Source organism: Mustelus asterias, chromosome 18 (assembly GCF_964213995.1).
Source record: "Mustelus asterias chromosome 18, sMusAst1.hap1.1, whole genome shotgun sequence".
Classification (NCBI taxonomy): domain Eukaryota; kingdom Metazoa; phylum Chordata; class Chondrichthyes; order Carcharhiniformes; family Triakidae; genus Mustelus; species Mustelus asterias.
The window spans coordinates 57,613,469-57,626,347 of record NC_135818.1 but is presented as its reverse complement, the minus strand read 5'-3'; the positions used below and the strand labels follow the sequence as shown (position 1 = coordinate 57,626,347).

At 40.3% G+C, this 12,879-nt stretch overlaps 1 protein-coding gene across 15 annotated transcripts in view; it reads left to right on the top strand.

Moving 5' to 3' along the window:
• mark3a (MAP/microtubule affinity-regulating kinase 3a) overlaps positions 1–12,879 on the top strand; it is a 157,782-nt gene that overhangs the window by 8,533 nt on the left and 136,370 nt on the right. For 14 of the 15 annotated variants that reach the window (XM_078234048.1, XM_078234052.1, XM_078234049.1 and 11 more), the window contains exon 3: positions 446–499. In XM_078234048.1, coding sequence (XP_078090174.1) covers positions 446–499 — 54 coding nt within the window. Of the gene's footprint in view, positions 1–445; positions 500–3,254; positions 3,275–12,879 lie in introns of those variants that run through there. The other variant, XM_078234054.1, reaches the window with a different exon arrangement.

The following is a 12,879-nucleotide window of genomic DNA, read 5'->3' as shown; positions in this document are numbered from 1 at the left end:
CAATATCTTTTCCCAAAGGTGGGGGAGTCTAAAACTAGAGGGCATAGGTTTAAAGTGAGAGGGGAGCAATACAAAAGGGTCCAGAGGGGCAATTTTTTCTCACAGAGGGTGGTGAGTGTCTGGAACAAGCTGCCAGAGGTGGGCACAATTTTGCCTTTTAAAAAGTATTTAGACAGTTACATGGGTAAGATGGGTATAGAGGGATGTGGGCCAAACGCGGGCAATTGGGACTAGCTTAGGGGTTTTAAAAAAAAGGGCAGCATGGACAAGTTGGGCCGGAGGGCCTGTATCCATGCTGTAAACCTCTGACTCTATGACTCAACTGGCTTCCTGTTGTACTCTTCTGATTTCCAATTAACAGAAACCAAAGTTGCATAACTAAAACATTATATTAATTTAAAAAAGTCAAGTTTTTATTCATACTTTCTAAATGTTGTTTTTCTAGGTTGCAATAAAAATTATCGACAAAACACAGCTGAATCCCACCAGTTTGCAAAAGGTAAGAGTTGTAGTTGTTTTGGAAGCACCTGTTTTCTTTAAATTCCTTTTGAGGTCTATTTGTACTTCATTTTTATCTGACTTGTGTATGCTGTGAATATAGCTAGACTTCAAAGAAAGTAGATATACAAGCCTGCTGAAATAAGTTTTGGCAGACTTATTTCGTGATGCATGTTTTTTAAAAGAAAAAACAAAGAATCAGGAATATAATGCACCATAGCAGCCTAATTGCAACATACACAGTTTAAAAACATGGGTGTGTTTTAGGAGAAAGTATATTTTAAAGGTCGAACACTGTAAAATATTTTGATTCATTATTATGTTGTCTGACACAGGTGATGAAAGATTGTCAATATTCTAAAAATTAGTTCATGGGTGTGAGCATTGCTGGGAAGACAAATATTTGTTGCCCACACCTAATTGCCCTTCCAAAGGTGGTGTTGAATCATTTCAGTTCATTTGGTGTAGGTACACCCACTGTGCTGTGAGGATGGTAGTTCCAGGCTTTTGACCCAGTGACAGTGATGGAGCAGTGATATAGATCTAAGCCAGAATGATGTGCATGGCTTGGTGGACAGCTTCAAACTATAGATGGTCGTGTCTCATGTGTCTTTTGCTCTTGGCCTTCTGGGTGGTAGAGATCATTGGTTTGAAAGGTGCTGTTGAATGGGAATTGGTAAGTTGCATCTTGAAGATGGTACACAATGCTGCCACTGTGCTTTGGTGGTGAAGAAGTGAATGTTTAAAGTAGTGGGTGGGGTACCAATCAAGTAAAGTGCTTTGTCTTGGATGGTGTCAAGCTTCCCAAGTATTATTGGAGCTGCAATCATCTAGGCAAGTGGAGAGTATTCTATCACACTCCTGACTTGTGTCTTGTAGATAGTTGGCAGGTTTTGTAGAGTCAGATGGTGCATTGCTGGCTGCAGAATTCCCAGCTGCTGAGTTGCTATTGTGTGCCCAGTATCTATAGCTAGTCAACCACATCGCACCCCACCCCACCCCCACTCCCAAATGCCCATCCCCAACAGCATGTTAATGGTGGAGAATTAATTGGTAATGCCATTGAACATCAAAGGGGTAATGATTAGATTCTGTCATTGGAGATAGTCATGAATGTTGTTTTCCACTAAGCCCAAACCTGAATGCTGTCCAAATCTTGTTGCATGCACACACACAGACTGCTATAGTAGCTGAGGAATTGCAAATTGGACTGAACAGAGTAATCATAAGAGCAAATATCCCACCTGATCCTATAATGGATGAAGGCCATTGATGAAGTAGCTGAAGATAGTTGGGCCAAGGATATCACCCTGAGGATTGGGGCTAAAATGATTGATCTTCAGCAAACATAATCATTTTCTCTTGTGCTATGTAATACTCCAACCTGTCAAGAGATTTCCTCCTGATTCCCATTGAGTTCAATTTTGCTGGAGTGCCTTGATGCCATATTCAGTCAGATGCTGCCTTGATGCCAAGGGGGAGTCACTTGCGCCTCACTTTTGGAATTCATCTCTTGGCCAATTTGGACCGTGGGTGTAATGAGGTTGGTGTTGTGACCCTAGCGGAACCCAAATTGAGCATTGGTGAGCAGGTTATTGCTGAGTAAGTGCTGCCTAATAGCATTATGAAAAATGCCTACCATTAATTTACTGATGAATGAAAGTAGACTGTTGGGTTGGAAATTTGACCAGCTTTTTGGATAAGACGTGCCTGGGCGATTTTCCACATGGTCGGGTAGATGCTTGTGTTGTACATGTACTGGAACAGCTTGGCTAAGGGTGCAGCTACTCTTCAGTACTACAGCTGGAAGGCTGTCAGGGTCCATGATCTTTGCTGTATCCAGTGTGTTCAGCTGTTTCTTAATGTCACATGAAGCGAATGGAATTGGCTGAAGACCGGCATTAATGTTGATGCCCTCAAAGAGGCCGAGGGATCATCCATTCATCACTTCTGGCTGTAGATAGTCACTTCTGGTTAAAAGTGGAAGCAGATGCTTCAGCCTTGTCTTTTTCATTGGCATGCTGGGTGCTCCCATTATCAAGAATGGGGATTTTGTGGAGGCTCCTCTAGTTAGTTGTTTAATTGTCCACCAGCATTTGCGACCAGATGAGAAAGGACTGCAGAGCTTTGACCTGATCTGGTGTTTGGGATTGCTTATCTTTGTTTACTACATGCATGCTGAACAGGGGAAACGGTACATAGTCATGTGTTGTAGCTTCACCGGGTTGGCATTTCATTTTTAGGTACCCCTGGTGCTGCTTCTAGCATGCTTTCCTGTATGCCTCATTTATTATAGATTGAGAGATACGCTGGACCCTGAAGTTATATTGTGGTTGAACACAATTTACCTGCTGCTAAATGCCAGCAGTGCCCAGTTTTGAGTTGCTGGGCCTTTTCTTAATCAATCCTATTTAGCACAGTGGTAGTACCACAGACAAAGCATCATCAGAGATCATCTGCACCACTGGTGAGAAACAAGACGTCAGCAGAAATCATCCTGCACCACAAGGAGAAACAACTTCATCTGTGGCACTTGAGGCAGACTTTGCTTTTGCGGAGCTGGCTTGTTCAGCAATCAAAAGAAGTGCAGCAGATGATCTCATCTGACTTCACCAAAGTTCTGAGGTTGCCATCATCTCTCGCAGATGGAATGATGCCAACCAATGTTTCACAATACAGTGGGGAGATATTTTCATTGTGAAGATGCAATGATCACTCCTACCAATACAATGTGGACAGATGCCTCAACAGGATGATTTTTAGGCGGTGAAGTCAGGTAAGTATTTTTTCTCTTTTTCTTTGATTCTCTCACCATCTGTCTCATGTCCAGTTTGACACATCTGTTCTTCAGGACTCAGCTAGTTTAGTCAGTAGTGGTGCTACTGAGCCATTCTAGGTATTAAAATCCCCCACAAAGAGTACATTCTGTGCCCTTGCTACCCTCAGCACTACTTCCAAATGATGTTCAACATGTACTGATTCACCAACTGAGGGAAGATGATGGGTGGTAATCAGAAGAGGTTTCCATGCCCACATTTGCACTGTTAGCTTGGGATTTCTTGGAGTCCACTGTCAATGCTGAGGACTCCCAGGGCCATTCCTGTGCTGCCACGCCTGGTGGGTGTCTCCTGACAGTGGCACAGGATATACCCAATAAAAGTGATAGAGGAGCCTGAGACATTGGCTTCACAGTATGATTTGGCGAAAGTGACACCGTCAAGTTGTTGCTTTCCCAATTTTGATGCCATTCAAATACAAAGTTCAATACAAAGCATGAGGTGATTCATTTTGGTAGGAAGAAATTTGAGTAGCAACAAAAAATAAAGGATACAACTCTAAAGTGTGTGCAGGAGCACAGGGACCTGGGTGTATAAGTGCATAATTCATTAAAGGTGGAGAGAGCAGATAATAAAGTATAGAGTATTCTAGGTTTTATTACACCACTGTGGGGCGGCACGGTGGCACAGCGGTTAGCACTGCTGCCTCACAGCGCCAGGGACCCAGGTCCGATTCCCAGCTTGGGTCACTGTCTGTGTTGAGTTTGCACATTCTCCCCATGTCTGTGTGGGTTTCCTCCAGGTGCTCCAGTTTCCTCCCACACTCCAAAGATGTGCGGGTTAGGTGGATTGACCATGATAAATTGCCCCTTAGTGTCAGGGAGACTAGCTAGGGTAAATGCAAAGGGTTATGGGGTTTGGGCCTGGGTGGGATTGTGGTTGGTGCAGACTCGATGGGCCAAATGGCCGCCTCCTACACTGTAGGGATTTTATGATGCAAGTCCCCAGATGTTAGTGAGGATGAGTTTGCAGAGTCAACTGGACAGAGTATATTTATCGGTCCTTTAAGGTGTTTTGGTCGATGCTGTGGTCCAACCTGTTTTAGTCTTACTCGATTATTCTATACTGGTTTGATACAATTAAGTGGCTTATTAAACCAATTCAAGGGCAGTTAAAAGTCAACCACATTGCAGTGGATCAGGAGTCAGAGTAGATCAGGTAAGGATGGCAGATTTGCACCCCTAAAGGACTTAGTGAACAAGATACAACAACCTGGTCACCATTACTGAGATTAACTTTTTGATCCAAATGTATGAACTAAATTTAAATCCCACCATTTGCCTTGGCGGCATTTAGTCCCATGTCTATGGAGCATTAGTCTGAGTTTCTGGATCACTAATTGAGTAAATTTACCACTGTGCTACTGCCCCCTCAACCAAGACAAAATTCCTGAAGTTAGATAGCAAACAGTGTTCCTACTCGGATAAATCCATTAATTCTATATGTTCAGTAGGGCATATGCAAAAAAATAATTGATGTAACATCTTCGAATGAATTTTTTTTACTGTGGCTAATAATGTTTGTCAATTGTGCAATAATTTGATTTTGTTTTGTCTAATTAAGTATGTCAGTTTAAAACATTTTTATGTACTTTATTGCCTTCAGACTGGTACAAGGAGAATTGCAAGGACTTGAAACCAAATCAGGTTTAGCCTGTCATAGCATGGTACAGTACAGAAAGAGGACAATCTGCCCATTGTGATAGTTCTTTGATAGAGCTACCTAACTAGTCTCACGTCCCTGTTGTTCCCCATGGCATTTATCCATTTCTGTTTTCAAAGTAACTATTGAATCTGGAGTTTCACCACCCTTTCAGTCAGAGGATATTCCAGATTATAATTTTTTTGCACAAAAATATTTTCTCATGTCTCTTTTGCAAATCACCTTAAAGTAGTATTCCCTGATTACTGACCTTCCTGGCACCGAAAACAGTTTCTTACTTACTGTACCAAAACCATTCATAATTTTGAATCTATCAAATATTTTAATTTTTGTTACTCTAGGGAGAACAATCCTAGCTTCTCCAATCTTTCCACATAACTGAAACCCCTCATCCATGTTGCCAACCTTTCTGTGTCACCTGAGGCCTTGATATGCTACATGAAGCACTGTGCTCACGTTGAACACAGTACCTTAGCTGAGGCCAAACCAACACCCAACAGTTGCCAAATGCACGTCTCATGCTCCTGTCCTCCAAATGCCTCATGTAAGATATGCATCATCCATGAAGTAAACCTATCAGCAGACATGCCCTCTAAGCTGACCAATGGAAACAGTCCAGATGGCCAAAAACTGAACATTATTATTTTAGATGAGCATGCAGTACTAGGAGTAATCAAAAGATACCAACTTTAAGGTTCTGTATTTTAATCTTTTGCTTAACTTCTGAAACTGCCTACTAAGTAATTGGTTCATGCACACATTAGTGTCAAGCTGTTCTCCTTTCCCTTGCAGAATTGTCAGGGTAACCGAGATACAGTATTTGAAATGTGGGCAAATGCCCAAGACCTTCTGAAAATTGCACCATTTTGGTTGAAGTTAAGGAACAGAAAGGGAATTGGTACATCACTGGGTCTTTACTATAGGTCTCCAAATAGTGAAAGTGCAATAGAGGAGCAAATCTGTAGGTAAATTTCAGAGAAATGTAAGCATAATCAGTAAAAGAATAAAGGGAAACATGGATGAAGAATTCCTAAAAAGTGTGCAGGAGAACATCCATTAATCATTGTGTTTCTAGCACAATGGGGAGGGTTGCTGTACTGAATCTGGGGAAATAGGTCGAGCAAGTGGGAGAACATTGGGGTGATAGAGACCAATAGTATCGTTAGGTTTAAGGTGGTAAATGAAAGAGATAAAGAAGAATCAAAGGTGAAAATACACAACTGGTGGAGAGCCAATTTCAGTGATTTGAGAAGGAATCAAGTTTCACAATTGCTTTGGAAACAAAACGATTGGGCAGGAAGATGGCAAATAAGAAATGACAGGCCTTCAAGACAGGGAGTGAGTACAAACTAAGCATATTCCCATCAGGAAGGAGGGTGGGTATCCAAAGCTAGAGAAAGAAATGGAAATCAAAATAAAACAGAAAAATAATACATTATGACAAATGTCAGGTACAGAATACAGTCAAATTGGGTAGAATACAAATAATGTAAGGGGAAGTTAAATGAAGAAATAACCCACAAGCTGATTAAAATCATCCATGTTGCCACTTACCACTCCATGATGACCTTTTCAACCCACCTTCCATCTTGCTGCCCATTATGGTATATCACTGAATCTTTTCTATAGGTCTCCAGCTAGTGAAAGCACAATAGAGGAACAAATCTGCCCTCACCTGCCCTTTCCTTCTTGAGCAGGATATACAAGCAGACATGTTTTCAGATCTAGGAATGGGAAGTTACTAACTGGTTCCTTGTGACAAACCATACCTTGTCAAATGGCAAGCTTTGAACTACTATGGCAGTGTGGGTTCAGGGCAGACCACGGCATTTGTGCAGCCAACCTTCACCACCGAGGCCTCAATACAAACGCCTCATGATTATTTGTGCCTTTCCATCTACAGACAAAGTGGTGAACTAATCACTTAAACTCTGCAAATTAGGTTATTGCTTGGCTTTGGGAATTTGCATTTATTAAACAAATACATTTTTCATTCGGAGATGCATGAGTTTATAAATTACAACCAGCACGTTAAAGACGAATTGCGTCAGACTAATGAGTGAGTTTTTTGAAGTGAGAGGGTGATCAGATGATGTTCTATACAACAATGTCTGTAAATTAAGGATAGCTGAAGGACTTGCATTGTATCTTTATTTTCAAAATGGTCTTGTATGTACCCTGTGATAGAGCTGTGGGAGCATTTAACCTCAGAGATAAAGGTCTCCATTACACACAAGCTATTTTGCACCTGCTACTGTTTGCATTTGACCTGGATTTTGTGATCAATGGCAAAGGCACGATGCTCACTGCTGACCTGGAAGAAAGCTGTATCTATAATGGATCTGTGCTGTCCAGGAACAATAACACATCTAGATTGAAGAATTCTCACAAACGAGATCAGGAAGTTTAAAAAGTACTGATGATCATTCATGGTTTAATCACCTTACAGAGAGTAAAATAAAGATTGGGGCGTACACATGGGGTTAAGGTAGAACCTGAAATGTCGTAAACTTTTATAAAAATATATATGTATGTTCAAAAATTTATGGAAAATGTTATCTTGGAATGGAGGGGAATAACACTCCAGGCTTCTAAAATTAGCATTTCTAGTCCAAAAGAAGTTAATTAGGAGTAGTTATGAGTTAGTATCAAGTTGAAGAATTCAGTTGCATCACATTGAATAAGGTTTCATTCATTTATGGATTTTACAAGAAATACAATGTATAATAAATTGAAGTTCACATGAAATCACTGAATGTTGATCCCATCTTCAAAGACCGTAACAGTGCACCCTGCGGAGGAGCAGGATATCACTGACAGCTGCTTCCAGATTTCTGCATTTAACTCCACCTGTGCGGCACCCACTGTCAGTTTTGCACAGTAATGATGGGAAACACTGACAATTTCATGTCATTGTAACAGCAAATTTCAGGCCTATTGTATAGGTCTTAAAAAGAAATCTGAACTGAATGCTTCAAATCCTACCACTGTTTTTCTGGGCAATCAGTTTGCTCAAATTTGTTTTCAAAAACCTTATTCTGATAGTTTTTTTCCACAAGCTCAAATTTGCATTGTGTGAATAAAGATTCTTATTTTAAGATGTAAAAAGAAAATACATTTTCACACATTGCTTGACTAAAATCATCTTTTGTCTTTGTGCAGCTTTGTTAACTCATACAAGCTTGAGAATGCAGTTGACACTTTTCATAAAGCTGCCACTGTCACCTCAAAACAGGTACCATCTACATCTGTACATGTAGTTCCTGATGTGGAGATGCCAGCGTTGGACTGGGATAAACACAGTAAGAAGTCTGACAACACCAGGTTAAAGTCCAACAGGTTTATTTGGTAGCAAAAGCCACTAGCTTTCGGAGCGCTGCTCCTTTAGCGCTTCCTTCAGAAGGAGCAGCGCTCCGAAAGCTCGTGGCTTTTGCTACCAAATAAACCTGTTGGACTTTAACCTGGTGTTGTCAGACTTCTTACTAGGTAGTTCCTACCATGCTGAAGTATGATTTTTTCCCCCCCCTAATTTCCAACCATAATTTAATTGCAACTTGAAATTTGTCTTTGTCCACACACTGGTAGAATTTGAGGGGGGTTTTTTTTTCATTCAAAAATCCAGCTGGAGAATGAATTTCAAAATCTTTTTCAGGTAAAGGTTTGCACTGACTGTTTAATTTTCACTTCAGAACAAGAGAGCCTAGCCTCAAGTGTGAAATAAAATCGTTACAGCATCCAAACTTTCTTTTGTTTATAATGATTTTAAAAATGCTAATTTTTGCAATTTCCCAATACAGATGTGAAAATCTGGCTGTATGTAAGTTTGGTTGATTTGCACATCAGCGGGATTTGTTTTTATGCTTTTTTTCCTTTCCTAACAGCAATGAGGATGTACCTATACCACATGCACTGCAGTGGTTCAAGAAAGTGGCTCACCACCACCTTCTCAAGTGCAGTTAGTGATCGACCTAGCCAGCAACACCCACATCCTGTGAAAGAGTTTTTTAAAAAGCTGTTACAAAGGATGTGAACTTAAGTGTGCACATCTCTAGCAATCAAATGTAGAGAATAGTTTTGAAGAATTTTGCTCTGAATCAGTGAAGCAAGTGTTTTATGTATTTCACATCAAAAGGATTATCTTTTATAGAAGAGAAACAGGCATTGATGCAAGAGCAGAATAATAAAGGGAATAATTAAAGTATGATACCAATAATTCAAAAATCATTTGTATCAGAAAAATTTAATTTGAGATGATGTGCTAGCTTTTTATCCAACCGCTTCAGGGTGCCACGGTGGCATTGTGGTTAGCACTGCTGCCTCAGCGCCAGGGACATGGGTTCGATTCCTAACTTGGGTCTGTGTGGCGTCTGCATGTTCTCCTCGTGTCTGCATGGGTTTCCTCTGGGTGCTCTGGTTTCCTCCCACAGTCCGAAAGACATGCTGGTTAGGTGCATTGGCCATGCTAAATTGCCCTTTAGTGTTTTCGGGTGGCACAGTGCTTCGCACTGCTGCCTCACAGCGCCAGGGACCTGAGTTCAATTCCGGCCTCGGGTCACTGTCTGTGTGGAGTTTGCACGTTCTCCCCGTGTCTGTGTGGGTTTCCTCCGCATGCTCCAGTTTCCTCCCACACTCCAAAGCTGTGCAAGTTAGGTTGATTGGTCATGCTAAATTGCCCCTTGTGTCAGGGGGATTAGCAGTGTAAATAGATGGCGCTAAGGGAATAGGGCCTCGGTGGGACTATTGTTGTTGCAGGTTCGATGGGCCGAATGGCCTCCTGCACTGTAGGGATTCTATGCTTCCAATGAGTAAGGTAAACAATGATTAATTTTCCAGGAATTAATCAAAAAAACTACTAGAGTCAGCAACCTTTTTATCCAAACAGCCTTTTTAAAAGAAGATATTTAAAATAAAAACTATTGGGACCCATAAGATGAAAATTTAACATGATGCATGTATAAATTTATGCATCAGTTTTTTAAAAAATCAATTAAAATGGGCCTAACTCTGAATTGTGATTTTTTTTTTTAGGTTTGAACTATAATTGTCAGTAAAGCCATCTTTAAAATAAACTTTAACTGAAGATATGTAGAATGAAAACAATTTTTTCAGCTATTGATTCCGGTGATTAAAAATAGCTTCTAATAACACATTCAGAATAATTATCAACTCAGCTATAAAAATAATGGTCGTAACTATAAAACGTATTCCTCCAACCAAAGGCATTAATTATAACCCTGGTGTTACTATACCACTTGAGCAAGTTTATTTAGAGCTAATCTGTTTTTCGTTGAAATTAATATTTGAAAACAAAGTGGAGATTAATGATTTACCTTTTATCCCCACAGTAAAACATAGCTCTTACTTAATTTTTTAGATTTTTTTCACATTACTTCAATCCAACTTGAAGAAGACAGTGGCGTGGTAGTGTCATGTGACACTCCAGAGGAACAGGTTAATGTTCTGAGGACATAGATTCACATCACATCATGGCAGCTGATTGAATTTAAATTTAATTTTAAAATGTGCACCTGAAAGCCAATCTCAGTAATGGTGTCCATGAAGCTATCGTTGATTCTTGTAAAAACCCATCTGGTTCATAAATGTCCTATATGGATGGAAATTGCCATCCTTACATGGTCTAGCCAATATGTGACTCGATCCACAATAATGTGGTTGACTCTTAACTGCCTTCTGAAATGGCACTCAGTTCAGGAGCAACAAGTTCCCCTGCCTGCAAAATCCACATCCCATGAAATAATAAAGAAAAACCCCAGAAAAGTATTGAGAGCTACACATAGATGTTAAAGAGCCACAAGTTGCAGACTCCTGACCAAGCACTTTGTAGTTTCATACTGTGCAGTTGGTAAACCTGTCACTGTATGCTTATGGGTGGGGCAAAACTTCCTCCTTTGTTCAAATTTACAATCAAACTCTCCTATTTCCTCTTCATTGGCTTACCTCTGCTACTTTGATCTCATTAAGTTGTTCCCTCACTTCTCTTTTTTGAAGCCATGTTTTAATCCTCAAAAAGACTCATGACCCATCTCAAAGCTCTGTTTTCTCTCTCAAATCATTGTACACACTCAGTTATGTGCTCATCTATCAGAAAATTCATTGTTTCCATCCTTTCAGTTCCACTTCCACCCTTTTAATTGTGAGATGGCCCTGGTCAAAGTCACTGATGACATTTTCATGTGTGTTCCCTTGATCTTTCTATGGTATTTGATCAGGTGGACCTTCACACCCTTTTCAGTCGCATTCATTGTCCTGTTTCATGAAACTGCCTTTGCCTGATTCCATTCCTACTTAACTGAAATTAGCATGCTCATCTCCAGAAATATCATCCCTTCCAACGCCCAGACCGTCAAAGGATTGCCCCATCTACCCTGAATCCATTTTTTGCTGCTACATTTTGCTCACCCATCATCTTATCCTTGCTGTCCCTTTCTAACAGCAATAAATATTTATCTTCAATTCCCACTAAAATAGCACCCAATTTCTGCAACCTCCTATCCCTTCTGCACTTTTCAATCTGCTGCCTGGCTTTTTTGTATTCTCAGTTTGCCTCATCATTGGTGACAGAGGCATCAGCAACTTTGAACCTACTCTCTAGATTTTCCTCCCTAAATCCCTATGCCCTTCCATCCTCTTTCTCTTCCTTTTTAAAACCACCTTGACAGCCACCTTTTTACATTCTCCTAATCTCTGCTTCCATGACTAAGTATCTATTTCCCCCATCTAATTCCATTTGTCAAGCATCTGCAAGCATTTTTACATTAAATATATGATGCTGCTGTGGACAAGGCACGGAGAGATGTGTGATGATACTGTGCCTTTAAGAAATATATATCATCTTCCTTGTAAGAGGCAGTGTTTTGTTGCAAGGCGTCAATTTGTCTGGAAAAAAAACATGCAGCTCCATGCTGAGATTGCAGAATAATTAATTTTAGCTAATGTGTGTTTGTGTAAACAGAGTTAATGCATTTGTATTTACTTGATTTTCCCTCTGGGGTTTCAGAGTAGAGTTTTAATTGGGTTGATTGACAGAGACCGAGTCATGTGCTTAATGGGAGAAGCTAAGTTTGCAGGGAAAAACACAGTTTCTCTTTCATCTGTAAAAAAAAAACAAGCAGTTATTGCCTGGTTCTGAAAGAAGCAAGACATGTCTTTTTGGCTCTCTGGAGGTTGGGAGCTCCAGGGCTTGCAACCCAAGTACAAGCACGTAAGCCAGTGTTTTGCTAACTGATTTTGAGGAGGGGTTTAATTTTGTAAGAGTAATATTACTTGAATTGGAACTCAGAGGGATAGGTTAACAGTTAGGAATTGTATCTGGTCATGTTTAAGTACTGTTCAATTGTTAAATGTTATGTTAATCCATTTGTTATAGTTAAACTGTGTTGTTAAATAAAGTTTGTTTTGATAAAAGCTTTCCAGTGTGTCAGTAGAATCGTGCCTGGAGTGAAACGTGATATCCTCACGGGGGTCTAGTCTCATTTCATAATATACCTTGGGGTTTCTGATCTATACCCTAACAGTTATGAGCACTCAATGTATTGAAGGAACCCCAGCAAGGTAGAAATTGAACAATAATCTGAGGGGTGCCAAATTTGAGGAGAATGGTGATGACAGACATTTTGAAAAGGAAATGGTTCTTGTACCCAGTCATTAATGATGATGGTAAGCTTAGGGATAATGAAAATATTTGGGTATCAGATGAGATGACTGAGGGCTGGGTGGTGGGGGGAGTTGGAGGCGAACCTTGTAAAGTAGGTGATCTGGTGAGGTCAGAAGAGGAAGAAGTTGCATTAATTATGAGTAGGCTGAGTCAGAATCAGTAACCCAGGATGTGAAGGAGAGAGTTTATCACTGAGAAGAGTAATGT